The sequence below is a fragment of the Pelodiscus sinensis genome, chromosome 3 (assembly GCF_052426305.1).
Source record: "Pelodiscus sinensis isolate ZL-2025 chromosome 3, ASM5242630v1, whole genome shotgun sequence".
NCBI classification, from domain to species: domain Eukaryota; kingdom Metazoa; phylum Chordata; order Testudines; family Trionychidae; genus Pelodiscus; species Pelodiscus sinensis.
In genome coordinates, this window is record NC_143054.1 from 133,955,383 (window position 1) to 133,973,844 (window position 18,462).

The 18,462-nt window shown below is 37.3% G+C and overlaps 1 protein-coding gene across 3 annotated transcripts in view; it reads right to left on the reverse strand.

Annotated features, from left to right (window-relative positions):
• AKT3 (AKT serine/threonine kinase 3) overlaps window positions 1–18,462 on the reverse strand; it is a 258,135-nt gene that overhangs the window by 59,593 nt on the left and 180,080 nt on the right. For all 3 annotated transcript variants that reach the window (XM_075924864.2, XM_075924865.2, XM_006135203.4), the window contains exons 7-9: window positions 15,125–15,190; window positions 11,926–11,994; window positions 906–1,028 (exon numbers count right to left, since the gene is read on the reverse strand). In XM_075924864.2, coding sequence (XP_075780979.1) covers window positions 906–1,028; window positions 11,926–11,994; window positions 15,125–15,190 — 258 coding nt within the window. The remainder of the gene's footprint in view (window positions 1–905; window positions 1,029–11,925; window positions 11,995–15,124; window positions 15,191–18,462) is intronic.

Here is an 18,462-nt window from a genome sequence, read left to right on the forward strand (position 1 = left end):
CACATATGAATGAAAAAAATTAACAGTGTTATATCTGCAAAGTAAAAAAATTGTACTGTAATTCACCACTGTATCATCAGTGATTGTAGGCTCTACCAATAGACATCATAAGAGTTTTTTCAATATCACTCTTTCCCACAGAATGAAAGAAAAAACACTTTCTAAAATTTGCAAGATTCACATAGTGTTCAGAAAACTCATTGCATTCATCATAGAATTGTTGGGCAACATTTTATAGCTTTCCTCTATCTGTACAATACCAGTAGCTCAGGACCATCGGAATGACCTTCAATTTCTACAATTTACTTGAATTCTATTTTCAAATATTTAAGAAATCAGAATGAAAACAGGTACTATTCTTACTGTGAATTAGTCTACAGTAATGACTAACACTAGTCCTCTAGAAGTCTGTGTGCACTGACTTACAACTTTAAAAGCAATAGAAAATTTATTATATAAATATTATATATAACATACACAAGCATATAGCAATCAAGCAAAACATATTTCTAAATTACTTTTCTGAATAGGAAATCTTAAATTTTCTCAGGAGAAAATGTATTCTGAAAATGTGGATTCAACATTTGTGAACTACATGAATTCAAGTCAAATAATGAATCTCTAGCATTCTCCAAGGAGATAGTAATCAGGACCCCAAGTATTCTGTGATTCCACCACTACAGAAGAATTGTGCATGACAATTCTAGCTTGCTTTCTTTCCTTTTTATTTTTAATATGTTTCTAACCCTTGTGGTCTAATGTGTAGCATTTTAACTAAAGACAACCATTCCTCCCACACTAACTCTTCTTTTCTCAAAACTGTGTAACTTTATAATTACTTTGAGTTTGTCCCAATAGTCTTTGCAAAAACAAAAATGTGATTACTTGTGTTGTTTTTTTTTTACCTTGAGATCACGGTACACAATCTTCCCAGAATGCAGATAGTCCAAAGCAGAGACAATTTCTGCACCATAGAAGCGTGTGCGATCCTCAGAGAACACCCGCTCTCTCGACAAATGGAAAAACAGCTGCAGGGTAAACAGCAGGGACAGGATTGTAATAATTACTGATTTAGTGGGGGAAATTAACACAAACATAAAACACCTCTCATCACCATATTGTGATGATAGATAGTGTACTCTCGGTGGACAATCAGCACTCTTAGACAGCAGCTGGCTTATCTTTTCCAGGTTTCCAAGGGGGGAAGGCGAGCTGTTAAATCAGCGTTTTAATCAATATACCAATCTTGTTTAAGGCATTCTGCTTGCTACCCACTTAACCTTCAGTTACCAGAGGAAAAAAGTATGCTAGAGCATCATCCTGTACTTTTCGCTCCAACTATGCTTTCCAAATTTTATTTTTAGCTGTTGAGACATATCACCTCAACACTGATATTATTGTATGTTTTCTTTCTGTTAATTGCCCAACTGACCTCTGAACTGAAAAAATGTCTAGTCCTTAGCTGGATACTCACCAAACAAGTGAAGTATGACATCATGCAACAATAAGATATTACAATCTTAATACCAGATAGTTATTTTATGACTAATAAAAGCAAACCTATAAATTTGTGGTGTAATTTTGGTACATAAACTAAATGTTTACTGGATTTGATCATCTTCTTCTGTCCCCCTGTAAGTACTTCACAATTAATATTTTACTCTATAGACATTTCTTAAACTATTTAGTGAAAAAAAATTATACACAACTTAAAAACTGCAAAGAAACAATGTAGCATGAATCTGAAGTTCAGAAGCTTTATAAGCCTCTTATAATTACCAAATAATAAAATATCCCCCAAACTTACAGCAGAGTTAAATTTCAGAATTTGACTATCTGGTTTCTAGATATACCCTTTTTCTACTTTAGAGATGTTAGTGGATTCTTTAAACAGAATTCTTTAAAATCTATTAGCTTCCATCTACAGTTTAGTCTCATATTCTGTACAAGACGTAATATGTTATTTGATATATGTGGGTACCAGTGTTCCCTCTAACATTTTCTGTCCTTGGATGGGTTGAATTTTCTTTTGGGTAGATTGAAAGGTAGAGGCCCCAGAACAAATTAATACATGGCTTCCGGGTTTGTACACAGATACATATTTCAAAAAGCTGACAAAACAACTAACATCATACCTAGTAATTGTTACTTCTAACTCTTAAGAGCCAGAACTCTACCACATAGCAAAGATCTGGCCTTAATTCAATATAATATACCGTGTATTAATTAGTAACACAGGATTTTAAAAAATCATTGAGATCAGAGTTTTAGAAATCTGCAACAACCAAAAAATTCCGTTAAAATAATCTTTTTCTTTCTTACCTTAGGCCATTCACACCTATGTAAACTCTGTTTGAAATATAATCATGCAAATGTCCTGGCACAGACACACACCCCATGCAGCCAGCCACTTATCTCCCCCTTCCCAGGAAGCTCGAGAGTGGCTAAATTCCTACCTCTCTCTCCCCTGCACAGATAGGACTCTCCAAACTGCACTTCCCCTCCCCTCTGACTCCGCCTCAGCCAATTACTCACTCCCTCCATCCCTTCTTCTCCTCCCTCCCTCCCCAGCTACTTATTGTCTCCTTATCTCACTTTTTATTACCTGCTCTAAGAGCGGCTCCATTTCAAGTAGGCAGCGGCAGATATAGGGCAGAGCGACCCAGGGCGACAGCCCCGGGCCCCGCACTTCAAGAGGCCCTGCGCATGTGCCATGGCACCATGGTGCATGCACTGTGTCAAAGGGGGGGCCCCAAGAAATTGTGCTGCCCTGGGCCCCGCACAACCCTCATCCGCCCCTGCAAGCAGGAGCAGCCCCATTTAAGCTGCTTGCTCAGCGAGAGGATGCCCCCCCCCCCTTCCCCACTAGTCAGCTAAGCTCCCTGCCTGTGCAGGAGCTTTGAACTTCTCAGACGAGCTCAGGAAACAGCTGTGCGGTCATGCAGCCACACAGCTTACAGGGAACCTTGATGGGCACCCTCTATTTTTTCCATAAATTAAATGAAAACATATTAACAAGAAATAATGAATTGAAGTGGAAAAATATGAAAATTTTAATGGTTTGAAAACAATATATTGGACATGTAAATCTCCAATAGAACTATATACTCTTGTCATGCAGTGCTAAAAGAGAAAAAATACTTGCAAACGTAAATTAAACAGAAAAAGAAACACAAAATAATGTAGCTTACTTATGCATTAACAAAAGCTAGCAAAAAAGTTAAAGAAATATTAAACATTCATATAGTGTTGGATGTGAAAGTAAAATTACTCATTCACATTTCAAAATCTAAATTAAATATTAAACATCAATACAAGAATTTTGGTCAACAACTTCCCTGAAATTGTACTTTAATATTTTAATTTTTGTTCTTTAAACCTGAAAAAGTGCACACTGTATTAAGCCAGCATAACAGTCTATATTTGTTGGTCCAGGTGCTTCATGGAAAACTGAAAAAACAGTTAAGTATGAGTTGGTACTTTTTTCCCTCTCTCCTATCACCAACAAACATCCTGCCAAAAGTGAAATACATTTACATGAACACTAATTGTTTGTTTCCTTGGTATTTAATATACTCCTGCTGCTGATTTCCTATCTCAAGCAGCAATCTCCTTTTATGATGTCACAATTATTGGGGGAGAGGAGAGATAATATTAGAAAATGATAATAATAGTAGCAGATCAGATATGGTGCAAAGAAAAAGTACTTATGAGCTCATGAACTAAGGCCAGGTCGATACTAAAGGGAAAGGACACATTCAGATATGCAACTCCAGCTACATTCATTACGTAGCTGGAGTCAAAATACCTTAATCAAATTTTCCCGGTGTTCCCACAGCGTGAGGCTGACAAGGGGGCCTTCCCTTATTCCTCGCAGAAGCAGGATTACTAGTCACCAACGGGAGCACCCTCTGACTTTGATTTAGAAGGGAACATAAAATACAAACTGTATAGAATAATTTCTAAATATAATTATTCATCAAATGTTTCCATAGTATTCACCAAATGCATATTAACTAACATTTTTCTCAAATAGTATTGAGTGTATCTCAGTTTTATGTTTTAAGTGTTACGTCTCAGTCACAGAAACGGAAAACAAGAATCATTCATCTTTAAATCTGTAAAGACTCAAAGTTACATAAAATAATGTAGCTTTATAAAGCTAGTAATTAGATTTAACAAATTTAACAGAATTTAAATTAAATTATGTAGCCTACTCCTCTGACATCTAAAAAAATGGCAAAAAAGGAGATATCCAAATATCCTTTTATGAATGATAGTTTATGAGACAGAGTTACAGGCTGTCCCAGTAACTTAGCTGTAAAGCTGCTCAGAACATTCTGGAACCTCAGGGGTCCAGCAATTTCAGTGCAGACAACAAAAACAAATATACTATGATTGCAGTACATTCAAAATAGAAAAGGTATTGAGTTGATCCAAAAGGAGTTAATAATCTAACTTGTCAAAACTTTAGATTGTTTAGAGTTTGTTTTGGGGTTTTTAAAAGTTCAAGTATTGTAATTCTCATACAAAGTACTTGAAAAGTTGCCACAGAGGACACAAGATCCCAAGTGAAGCTCATTCCAATATCAGATCTGACAAGAGCTCACAGGTAGTAATTCTGACTAGCAGCCTATTCTGTAACATTTAATCCAAGTATGCAGAAGGTAGGCACACTTAAGTGAATACATCTCTGAAAATCTCCTACACCTAAAATTAGATGGAAAAATATCAGTCATACCTTCTCTCTGATCCTTTCTATACTCACAAGACAGCAAATATCTAACCAGTCATAGTTGAGCCACTAAAGAGTCACTCAGACAGGCGTCAATTGGCATCCTCATTCATGATTAAATCAGGTCTTATTAGCTATCAACCACACAATTAATAGATGCTTGTAATTTTAAAAAATCGCTATTTGCTGTTGATCCGCACCTCTAAAACAAGGCCCCAGAAAAAGTTAAAGGGCCAAGACATTAGGTAACAAGTGTCAACCACCTAATTTGCCAACAAAAAAAAATCGCCCTCTACAGATAGTGTCATTATTTATTTGTATGACTGTAGAACCAAGGCATAAACCAGGATCCCACTGACAGGTGCTGAACAAAGAGTCAAAACAAAGTCCTTGCTCCAAAGAGTTTACAATCTATGTACTAGGCAAACAACAGAAGGATACAGACAGGATAGCACTAAGGGATAATAAAGCAATAATGATCAGCAAAGGAGGCAGTGGCCAAACTGTTGTCAAGTTTGTATCTCTTGTGCCTTCCTAATCAATTCAGGGATGCAAGATTTTCTTCTAAATACCATTTAAATTAAATGGTATTCTATATCTTTCTATATCTTCCTTTTCTTTCTATAAGCACAGTTAATTATGTAAGAGTATGTCCATTGAAGTGTCTGCTCCTGTACTTCACCAAAAGGGATTTAGAGGGCTCCAGCCACCCTTTGTAATAAGTCTTGGAAACCTTTGCAATCATCCGACTCTGGGTCCATCTGTCGCATTACAGCATCATTGGGAGCAGGGAGATTAGGGTCACAAAGACTGGGAGGTGACACTCTGGGCCTGTTCTCTCATTTCTTCTCTACCTGTGATTAGAGCAGAGCCAGGAGGAGTGACTAAAAGGTTTGTGAAGCCAATACTGTGTGTGAAATAACCTTCTGGCAGTGCTGTTTGTTCCCTTTGGCTATAGCTGCTCTGAGAAGACTAGGATCCTCACTAGGACCATGGAGCATTAACAGGTAATGGTCTAGAGTAGGGTACCATGAGTCATGGTTTAGAAAAGTGGTTCTCAACTCGTTTCAGTCCACAGGCCACCAGGCCAATCAAAAAATGTTTGTGGACCACCTCCAGCACATGTAGCACAGGACGAATGACACAGCAACTGCTCAGCACAATGGCGGCAGCTACACTGACGCTCAAAGCCTCATATGGAAGTTACTGGCAACACAACGTGGTTGCGTCCTAGGTGACGCTATGGATGATGCGGCTAGTGCTTGTGAATATGGCGTAAAACAGCCTAACGGTGGCACCTGTTCACGCCATGTGACTTTGGACAATGTTCCTGTGGACCACCGAAAAAGTCACCATGGACCACCAGTGGTCCATGGACCACCAGTTGAGAACCACAGTTTTAGAGGGGCCCAGGATGTCTCTTGTGAAGACTATTGGACTCTTTAAAGGATGATGGGTAAAGATACTGTTAATATGGATCTTCTTCATTCTCCAACTAAAAAAGAAAAAAGATGCTCAAAACAATACAAACGTTAGATCCATGGATACAAGATAGGTTGCAATTTCAGATGTATCTGCATGCAGCATATTTATGATGCTGTAAAAGCAGCTAGTGTGAACAGATGGGTTGGAACCAGATTTTTTTGGGGTGGCATCAGAGTGGCTGCCACAGTCAAGGAGGGGGCCTCAGTGTGTGACCCCAGCTGAATTGGCATTGGGGCCATAGAGACAGTGGGCACCAGGGTCAGTGCAGAGATCTTTCCCAAAGGAGTGGATTTGGGTTCCAGGAACTTCAGTGCCACTGTGTTGGAACTGGCATGAGAGAGAGTCAGAAAGAATAGTTATAAGCCAAAAAGTCTCAGAGGACGTTTGGTGCCATATAGAGATTTTCCTTTTGGAGGAAGCCCAGGAGTCACATAGGTAACTCATCTGTGGAAGCCCAGGTCTCCTGCAATCTATCTAAGAAGGATGCTATCTTTGTATCCGTGGACTAGACTGCAAAGCTCTTTAAGGAAGACATCTCACACCTACTCTCAGGTTCCAAATTCCCCTGTATAAAGAGCCAGGGGAGAGCGGTCTAGAAAGACCAGATGGGAAGTGGGTCTCACAGGCTCAGCCATCAGGAAGACTTGAAAGCAAGCCTCCCTCTTCTTTGTCCTTCCTGGCATGAGAACAGAAGGACTTATAACCTGCATATTTGCTGGGCATGTGAAAATCTGTAGCATGAGGAGCAGTGCTTGAATCTAAGAGAACTGAATGAATCCATAGCAGCAAAAACTAAAATTCAAAGACACAGTTACAAAAGACAGATAATTATGTCCATATCTACTGACTGACTAAACTTTACAACCATTACAGCTAAGAACTTGTATAAAAAGGCTGGCAGTCTTTCAGACAGTCAGGGCTCCGTCACCAGGCTGTTAAGCAGAGACAGGCACTAAATGGTAGCCAGTGTGCTTCACCATTTCACAAGGGTGCATAAGGACCATCAGCGCAATGTGCATATGATCAATGATTGAAAAGAGAACGTGGAATTATTTCATCACAATTTTAACTGTTACGCTCTCTCAAGCTATATTCTACACTTCGAGAAATAAGTAAATCTTATTTTAGATTGTAACCAATCTGAGGCAGGGATTGTTGTTTATAAGACACAGAAATGCTTGAAAATGGGATAAAACCAGAAGCTTCAAAATAAAAGCAGCTACTGTGTACAATTTTGGGGGGTTTCCCCCTAGTTAAGTTGTAATTTCTCTCAATTAAGTTTTGCCTAGAAATACTAATATCATTTGCTCAGATACAGCAGAACACTTGGTTCTTCCTTATCTGCTGAATCAAAATAAGAGCTATGAGAAAAGGGAGAAAAATGCCAAATATGGCAGAAGCACTGTGTTTCAATGTTGAGAAAACCATCTGCTTAGTTCTAAAATCTGATTTTACAGAGTTATAAATACATACGTAACAACCAATTAATAGTCTTATATTGAAGTCTAAATCTGAAAATACATAGAAACTAAACACTGAGAAATCAATAGGCATATTCAGAGTATCCACCAGAAGGGAGTTACATAGCATAATCTTTGCATTGCTGCAAATTTCTGAGCTTTATTGCTGAATAATGAAAAATAGATATAGGGAATATCTATTAAGTTGTATGGTATATCCCCTTGCTACTAAAAGTTTCTTAGCGCAGTAGTTTATAGCATATACATAATATGTTGACATATTAATTCATTGTATCAAACTACAGCAATAACAACTGCTGGTGCCTTTTGGTGGCAAGTCATTGCATGTCATTGTTCAATAGGGGAGCATGGTTTCCTGATAAACTGGAATAGGGATTCAATTACATACCTCCTGAAGAAGGCAGAAAATAGGGTTGAGGCTCCAAATGACTGGCCTTGCCCCTTAACTCTTATACCATGTGCTAGGGATGTCATTGTTTAACTGGCAAAAATCACCCTTACTGGATGTCACTTATTGGTTAACCAACAGCTTGGTGGGGCTGGAGCAATCCGCCACCCGACGCAGGAAGGGGGCTACTTCAGCCCAGACAGGCCCACCGCACTATGGGCAGGAGGAGTGCTCCAGCCTTGCTGGAGCAGCCCATGGCAGGAAGCCACTGCAGCCTGACTGGGGGTCGCTTCAGCCTAGTCAGGCTGGAATTGGCCCTGCCCATCCCATTTAAGCGGCTAACCAGTTAAATGCAATGTTTAACCAGTTAACTGATTAAACGGTATTTTACTTCCCTACCATGTGCAAGTGTTTGGGTGCGAGCAACAGTAATGGGATCAGGCATGGTAGGCATGTGGAATGGACTTAAAAGAAAGGATGCCTTGCATTGGACTAGTTTTTTCCACAGTTTCCAGGTTTGACACTTTTTAAAGTTCTGGGCTGTTTAAACCACAGTTAAACCAACAGTCTTGCCTATCTTCCTTATGTTTCCTGAACAATTGCTATGTCTAACAACTCTATGTAATATGTACAGTATTTTTAAATTTCTGTAAAAAAGTTACATATGTAATGGAAAGCAGGAAGACTGAAGGATGCTTCATCCAATATGTAACCCTCTGATCTAAACCCCTCAGTTGTTCTCTATGGGACAGCTACACCATGTTCTTGAGCCGTCATTAGGACAAACTCCCAATCCAAATTTGAAATCCAAGTGCTAATTTATTATTATAGATTTATGACTGTAATGGGGTCCCCATTCACTACCATGGCACCTCCTCCTAATCACTCAAGGAATTAGCTCATTCCAGCACTGGAACCCCCTCCTCTGGTGATCTCTCACCTTTGATTACCTGCCTTTCTGCCTCCATTATGCCAGGACCTAAGTGCATCCCAGACCTTGGCCTCCTTTTGTGGTTCCCATTCTGGTATTCCTCCCTTCCATGGAACCGGCTATGTCTAATCCCACCATTCGCCTCAGTGACCCAGTGTAACCCTAGTCTAACCCTTTCTCTCCGAAGCAAGCTGCAGTTTGAATTGGCCACTGTCATCATCAACAAGGAGTGATGGACCTGCTGCTTCTGGCTGCCCTATGCAACCCTAATATCAACTTGGTTCCTTTTGTCAGGAGTTAGTCAGACTGGAGCCCTGCTGGCTCCCTTGCCTTTCCCAGCACTGCCCTGTCCATGGTACCAATCCCTTTTAAGCGGCCAGTCCTCTCCCTTGAGCCCTGAGGAGAAACTTAGCTCCCCCTTCCCAGCAGCCCTTCTAGGCTACGGCCTCGCTTGGCCCTAATTGGCTGCCTTCAGCCTCCCTCTGACTCCTACCACAGTCCTCTCCAATGCCTGCTTTAACCCTTTGTTTTCCAGTGCAGGACAATTGTCCCATCACAATGATAGCTACTAATTTGGCAAACAAGTACAACAACAAAAAATTCTGAAAGTGAGAAAGAAGGAAGAACAGTCAACATGAGCCTGTCCAGTATGCAAGCAAAATATGAGGACCTATTTCAAGGAGATGGACCCTAAAGAGCAAGCTGAAAAAACTGACCCGCATGTGTTGCTCATAAAACTGCTGAAACAAAATAAGAGCTACTGTACACCCGCCCATACACACACACTCACTGCTGCGGGTGGGCAGCTGGCAAGCAAGGATCCATCTAGCAGCTGGACCCACCAGAACTGATGGGACGGGGGAGATAAGAAAATACAGGACAACTGGCCCATTTTTTTAAAAAAAGGTAGGGACACTTGGAGGAGGGCTTAAATATGAGATTGTCCCTTTAAAAATGGGACATCTGGTCACCCTATTGTTTAGTGTTTCATTGGTTTGCTTGGTGCCTCCCCTCAGAGGTGTGAAGGTATTGTACAGTATTGATACACTATCTCCTGTTCCACAAGAGAATGAGGCATTGACACTTTCAAAGCTTTTTAAAAAAATCTGAAACAAGAAACAAAGCCATCCATGTTATGCTCTGGAAAAATATGCCTCACTCAGCATATCTGCTGCTGGTAGTGATTTTCCTGTTCAGTATTTAATGTGTATATCAACCTGCTGGAGTCTATAACTTTTTGTTGTCGCTTGGGTGCACTGAGCAATACCTTTTTCAAGATAATTTCTAACAGGTTATGATCAGAATGCATAATTACATTGTGCCCAAAGATGAAATGTTGGTATTGTTCTACTCCACATATCACAGCTCTTGCCTCCTTTTCTATCTGTGCATATCCTTTGTCTGCATCTGCCAGGGCTCTAATAGCAAATCCTGTGGGCTGCTGACTTTGCTGCTCTTAGGCCTCCTCCTAAGGCATTACTCTGAAGCTCTAGCTGCTCTGCAGAACTGTGGTATTTCAGGACTGGTGCTTGCTTATCATTTTCTTTACTCTTTCAAATGTCTATTCTTGACTCTCTCACCATTCCCACCTTGCATAATTGTGTGTTAATCATCTCAAGGGTTCACAGATTTTTGATAGGTGTGCAATGAATCTGTGTAGACAGCCATTAATATAAATTACTGGATTCCCTTCATGTCAAGCCAGAAGTGTTGTCAGGAAAGTAAAAGACCTGACCGTCTAGGCTCAGACAATGGATCACAATGTACTATATCAAAAAATAAATAAATAAAAAGACTAAATGCCATGCTGGCAGTCATGAAAGACAAGAGGCTGATGCCAAAGGTAAAACAGACAGGAAGGGATCCTATCACTTGCAATACTGGAACATTGCCATATACCCTCCAAGGGTCTAGACAACAGCCCAGAAGAGAGACACCACTGAGTCACAGTAACAAGACTCTGGTTCCCATGAAGGACTGACTGTCTGCTGAAGCCCAGCAGAGGAACAAATGGCAGAACACTAAAGCAGTTAAGAGAATGCCAAGATGACTGTGCATCCTACTACAAAGGAGTTAAGCACCTGACGCCAATTACGTAGCTGAGCAAATTTACAGTCTAATCTTTAAACAGCCACACAAAGCAATGGCATCAGGTAAAAGTCCTACTGTAGTGGAATGCAGTTCAAATAAGATTGGTATAGACTCAGAACAGTGGCAGAGACAAAACCAAAGACAACTGCAGAGTAGTGATGACAGGAAGACGAGGACCAAGAAGAACCCCACTCATCAGTTAACCTGACATAGGAAAATTGGGAAAAATTAGCTATGTAAGCAATACAGCGTATCAACAGGACATCAACCAACAGAATAAATGCAGCAATAGAATAGAACCAACAGTCCTGCACCAACAGCACAAATAAGAAGTGGGAGACTGGTTCAAAGACCAGCACACGTGAAAGATTATGAGGCCTAACTGGTAGCCATGGGATGTCTGCAAAGGCCATATCTTTGGCCTTTCAGTCAAATGATTGTACAAAAGACATAACAATTGCTAAAAGGAAAAATGTACCAATCTGCATGGAACTTGCGAGGGAGGAGCACAGGCTGCAGGAGGTCTATAGGAGGCAGAAGGCTAAAATGCTATCTGTAACTCTAAACTTATTTCTTTGTCATGTACAGACACTATAAAATACAACAAAAATTAAAACACGCTTTTGAAAATTTGTCCCTAAACTTTTTATAGATATTTTCTAATTTTAAGAAAATTCAATCAAACTCAAATAACTTTTTTTTAAAATCCAGTGAACCTTGAGGAAGTAAAAAATACCAGGACAAAGTACATCTTTAAAAATATTACCTACTTACAACAATATCAATGTAAATATAATATTTTTCTTTGACTCACCTCTCCCCCATTAACATATTCCATCACAAAACACAAACGATCCTTTGTCTGGAAGGAATATTTCAAAGACTTAAAAAGAAGAAAAAAAAATAATTATGTTCACATATTATCCTGATTTCTAGCAATTATTTAAAAAAAATTTAATTGCATCTTATTAAGCCAACAAATCTGATTGCTGGAATATATCATCACTGTTTCCTACTTCTCTACCGGCAACACTACTATGAGAGCCATTGACAATGAAAGTCTACACATTTTGCTCACTCAGCACAGTGTAGATTAGTATAATTATTTTTAATACTTAAAACCACCATGTTGCCATTTTAAAAAGGCACATTTTTCTACTGGCATTTGTAATCTGACTTTGAAATGAAATGTCTCTCTTGTATCCAAGTATGTGGTATTACCCACATTATGTTCCACCACTACACTCTTCCTCAGTTCAATGTCACTCCAAACCCACTTTTTCCATGGTACCCATAAGAAGAAAGATTACAAAATTGTGAGTGAAGTAGGGCAAGCAAGAACCTTCAATGTGACCCCCACATCTGTCTTTCTTATCTTCAGAGCAAATACTATCTTTATTTCAATTCATTGTACAATGCTGAACAGTTTTTCAGTGCCAAATGAATAATACATGTTTTTTTAAAAATATTACAATTATTAGTCATATAATTTAAAATCTTGACTTCCCCCGGTTGAATGGCTCATGATAGACCAAATTCATTCCCAGTGTAAATGTACTGACTATAAACCTATTACAAATATGCATTTGGCCCAATTATTTGAAATGCAGTGTAGTAAGATTTAATGTAGTTATGAAAGGATAGATCATGACTTAACAACGTACCTAGAGTAAGCAGAGCTGCACGTTGTTGTGCTGTCCCTAGAGTAGCCCAGGAGGGAGACTGTGGCTAAGGGAGTCAACTGCCCTGCTGTTCTCCCGGCTGCTCTGGGGAGGGAGAAAACTGTGCTGGATCTATACCCGGTACAGCATATAGCTCCCAGACATACCAGCTACGTGACCAGTGGTTTAAGGAGCAAGGCCAAGGCTGTGCCCCACTCCCCACCACTGATAACCATATGCATCATATACTCCTTTGTGCTACTGGGCAAGCTGGGCACAGTTAGGCCCACAAACACTACTTGGTCTGCCAAGTATAGCTATAATGTCAGCCTCTGCCTCCATAAAAAAGCTTTTAAAACAGCAAAATGAACAAGACTTCTTAGTAGACTATGCTATATACAAAGTTTATAATGAATAGCTGAAATGTATATGACTTGAAGGAATTAGTACTTTTTAAGAGAGAAACTAAGAAATTATATCAATGTATGTATATAGGGGCACTATTTCCTGAACAACAAAGTTAATTTCAGATAAACTTCCCCCTATTTATGTTGACTTAAAAGAAACTGGCCACAAATTTTGGACTAAATTTTTTCATTTAAAAATGCCATTTCATCAAAACAAACATTTTGTTCTGACAAATTGCCTGTTTTAATTTTTTTTAAAGCCCTGAAATGTTTAGTGCCCCATTCTCAGCATTTTCAAAAGTTTAAGTAATTTCACATTTAAAAATTTATTTCAAGTTTTAATTTATAGTAAAAATAGTTTAAAAATTAAAAATGTCTACAATAAAATGAAACATTTTGAAATTAAACAAACAAAATGTTTTCACTGACCCAATCCAATATTTCTCTCAGATATTGGTTCAGAAAATTTTTCAGGACTGACCTGTCATCCTAACGGGAGTCAGGAAAACTTTTCGAAATCTTAAAAATTCTTGCAGAAGAGCAAAATGAGTTCCTGAGCAGCTCAAGAAGGACTATAAAAGGGGCTGTTTGGGAAGTTCCTAAAGACCTAATCTATAGGGAGGTAGAGTTCAAAAACCAAAGTTACCTGAGGCCAAAGGTAAGGAGATTTAATATCTACTTTCTACATACTGATAAATAATAATTTTCTTAATTTATTTAATCTTTCTTATTTCATGCACTACCACTTTAGGAAATGATAAAAGTCATCAAGTGTGGGTTTCTTTTATCTTACATGGACAACCAAATTGACAAGTGGTAAGTGATTTCTAATTACTATTGCTAAAATTTTTGAAGCATCATAAGCATGCAAGGCACTTGAAGATATAATTAACGTACTGTCATATGTTCTAGATTCTGAAATGGATTGAACCATATTCTTCTTGACTATCTTTATACTTTGCTAGAAGTTTCTTAATTTTCATTCTAATTTCTTCTGATATAATTTTATAAGATTTTAAATATTTACTTTAATATAAATCCAAAAAACCTTTATCATCCATATGTCTATTGCTTTCTACAATGATTTCTTTATAAATCAGTTTATATAGTTTATCATGTTCATATTGTAATTAGCCTTATTTTCAAAAATAAGCTATACAAATCTATAATAGTATTCTATATTAAAATTACAAATGACTAATCATTGGTTTTTGAACACAGAAGACAGGAAAAATGTTTTTTCTCCTTAATTTTTTGAAAATTTGTCCTCAGTATATTTTTGGATAAACGGAGATTGGGAATGAATTTAAACTAGTTTTATAGTAGAAAATTAGTTTCCTTAAATATACACTAACTTTAATTTGCAGTGAACTTCAAATATATTTAATTTCCTTTATTTTGCTAATACATAATAAAAATGGTGAACATATTTTAATATCCATAATATGTATTTCAAAACATTTAATCAGCACACATTGAACAAAGATACTGAATTATTGCTGTTATATGTTTATTGCCAGACAAACACGTTTTTCAGTATCCTATCTTCAGTTTCTAACAGTTTTAAATCCACTTTCTTCTACTTAGTCAATTGATAATCCATAAAAAAGTTCTACAACCCAGCACTTTTTATTTTAATGGATAAAAGAATCCATACAAAACTGCAACATTTTAATTTTACAATTAACTTTTTAACTAAAGTTTTGCTCTCATATAAACTCTATCAAACTATATAATCCAATTACATTCCTAAACCACAAATCTTAAATGTACTTTCTAAGCAATAATTTAGTTTACCATAAATTCCAAGATATTTGGCATCCTAAATCACATGAATTATACAAAGTTTTAAAATATATTTATTTACAAGATTTTTCCAATGACTGTATATCCATTAGGTTAAAAATTATCCATTTAAAAATTATTCTGTATAACCAATACTTACCGTTAAAAAAGGGTGTCTAGTGTTTTTTAATACTCTGCTTTCTGTGAGAGTGTGAGCCACTTCATCCTGAATAATAAAGGGTTCAATATGAATTGAGAGATGAAAATTATATTTAATGTATACATGTAATTTTAAAATGAGATAGCACATTCAGTTTTGATAATAGCTATTTCTTTTCAAATAATACTACCATTCAAATATATTCTAAAAATACAAGTAGAAAATTAAGCGCATCTCCTAATGTGGAAAAAATGTATTTACAGATCCAATATTTGAATACTTATTTTTTTCTAGTGCTAATGGATGAATTTTTATACCACTATGTATTGGAGGAAATTATTAAGGAATTAATTATTTAATAACAGATAAATAATGGGTCCTATATTGCAGTTCTGATGTGACGTATCTAATATTACACATGTAATAATCTATAACGTTTTATTAATGAGTAACCATTTATTTTTGTATCAAATGCAGATAGATAAAAAATTGGGAAGCAACTGCATAGCATACCCAACTGAATCTTAATATAAAAACTTACGTGTTCAGAGGATTAGCACACTACATTTTTACAATTAACTCATATTTAGAGTAACTAAGAATCTCTGAGTTTTACAGTATTTTAATGCAATATAATAAAAAATGGAAGTCTGAATTGCAGTTCACAAAGAAAATTCCTTAGAATAACTCCACAGCTATCTGAATTATCCTGAAAAGTGTAGCAGGGTCAGCAACTTACAGTTTAGGTTGCCTAGCAACTGATATGATATTCTTCATAGTGAATGGAAGATTAGTTTGTTGCAACTCAGAAATATCAGCTACACCACCAAGCAAGTACATTTGTTCAGAGTATGCTTTTCAAACAGTAACAGAAATAATGAAAATGTAACACAATTGTACTGTACATATGAATTAGTCTATACTATAAAGAAAAGATACCCCTAAACTACAAATTAAAAATGCCAGGAGTTATAAATCACGCTGAAAAGACAACTGTTAAAACAAGAAGTTAAAAACAACCACAACAAAAAGTTGGTGGTTAAAAATGTTGGGTGAATATATACAACCACATACAACAGGAAGGCATTAAAACAATTAAGTGGAGGAACCATAAGAATTTTCTAATATATTTTTAGAAATTTATCAGTTACATAGAGAACTAGAAAAGACAATGTCAAGTAACTTTTTGGAAATCTATTTCATGTCCTATGCTATAAGAATATTTCCCTCCCCTGTTTTACAGTCCAAATGTCAGAATGGATTTAGTATCCAGGAAACAACAAAAATACCTTTCTCTTCACTTTACGATTATTTTTTCTGAAAGCAATTGATAATGTTATATTCGACTATTTCTGATCCCAGCAATTCGCACTTGGATCTTAATATATGGGTGGGCCATAATTGGTTATAAAAATTTTTCATATTTGTCATGGTCAATTAATGTAATAAAACCTCTCAATACTATCCTAAGCTTTAAATCAATGTTAACATTAAGTTAACATCTTAAATAAAAGTTTGCATCAACTTGGATTTCTTTCCCAAAAAGTCTAAGGTACAATTTGAGTCCCTTGCCACTGTGGTCACAAGCAGTTTCCATACCCATATTCAAGCGAAGATTATACTGTTATTAGCGAAAGTGTGTGTGTGTCTGTGTGTGTGTGCGCGCGCGCGCGGGGGGGGGGGAGATCCTCCTCTTCAATGTGGAAACAAACTACTTATATTATCAACAACAAGATAACACCCAAATGTCCCTCAATTTTCATGGGGAAAATGGATCACAACAAAGTGCAAAATTTACCTGTTATTTAAGATTGATAGAGCTGCTGAAACATTTTAGAGAATTTAATATTCAAATAACAAAAGTAAATAAAACATGACATTTTTGCCTTACAATTCTTCTTTGAAATGTGACTATGCAAAATTGGGACCCTCATATTCAACATATCTGCTGTCTGTTTTTTACTCCATCATCTACATTTATTTTTAGTTATACTGAAGTCCCCCATCCTATACATTGTTAAAATAAGTTCAGAACATTTCTCATATTTGGTCAATAGAAGCACACATAAAAGTAAACTTAAAAACAAATATTTAAGTGTTTGTTGGATCAGGGTCTAAGATTTTAGTGCAATGTACTCTTGGTACCTCTGCAGAGATCACACAACTAGTAGTATGTGAGGAGGACTCTATTCCCGCTTGTACAAAAGCTCCTGACAGGTTATTCCTTTCTCAGGTTGAGTTTGCAGGACTAAAAGTTAGAAAAAGAAACTATTTTTTTGTAAACTGAGCATATTGAAAACAGCAAAGATTTTTAAAAACAGGAGTGTTAAGTTGTTTCAATATTTGCTTAAGTTCCAGAAGCGCAGAGGACTAAATAACCCCCAATGAATGTCAATGATCAGTATTCTAACTACGGAGATGCAAACCTAATTTAAGAAATCATTGACACACAAACATGCAATCCCAAAATACCATTTGAGACACATTTTGGTAACAATACCACAAAAAATCAAGTTATTCTAATTCTCATCTTGCTTCTTCACTCCTGCTGTTCAATTCTGGCACAATTTTCATAGCTATTATATCACAAGCATTAGATTTAGAGATTAATGTTTATTTCATTTAAAATCTGGGATTCTGAGATGCTCTAGGTATTACAGAGCATTAGAATGGGATTTTCGAAACAACTCAGCACGGGCTTAATTATGCTCTCCTTGATTTCAAAGAATGTTGAGTTAGGCTAACATGGAATGCTGTTGAAAACCCCATTCTTAAGTAAATAAATGAAAAGGCAGTTTCTACAATGGTATAAACTGGCATCATTCCACTGGAGCATCAGGTGGATATGTGCCCCTTCCTTTCAGTTTTGGTAATTGTCAAAAATCATGCCAGAATGTAAGTGGGTGAAAATGAAACAAATTATATTAAAAGTAAAGTTTAGGTCCAAAATCTCTCATAAGGATGTGAACGACTCGTCAACTATCCAATGAGCAAATGCTTATCGGATAGTCGACAGGCCAGTCGACTAGTTGCTCCCCCCCACACACTCACACCTCTTGTGGCCTCTATCAAAAAGAGGAAGCAAGGGGGGTTGGAGAGTGCTTCCAAGTGGCAGCACCACGTGGAGACTGGGACTAGACCCCGGGTTCCCCACGGCATTTCAAAGCAGCAGTGGGACTCCCACGCTGACCCCAGGCTTCATGATGTTGTTTTAACTCTCTTTTTCCAGTGTTACTGCAGCAGCTATCGGCATATTGTGTCTATCTAACTGGTATAGAAGCCACACCAACTATGGCACCTTTATACTGAGTGAAAAAGGTGAAGTGGCAGCATACAAG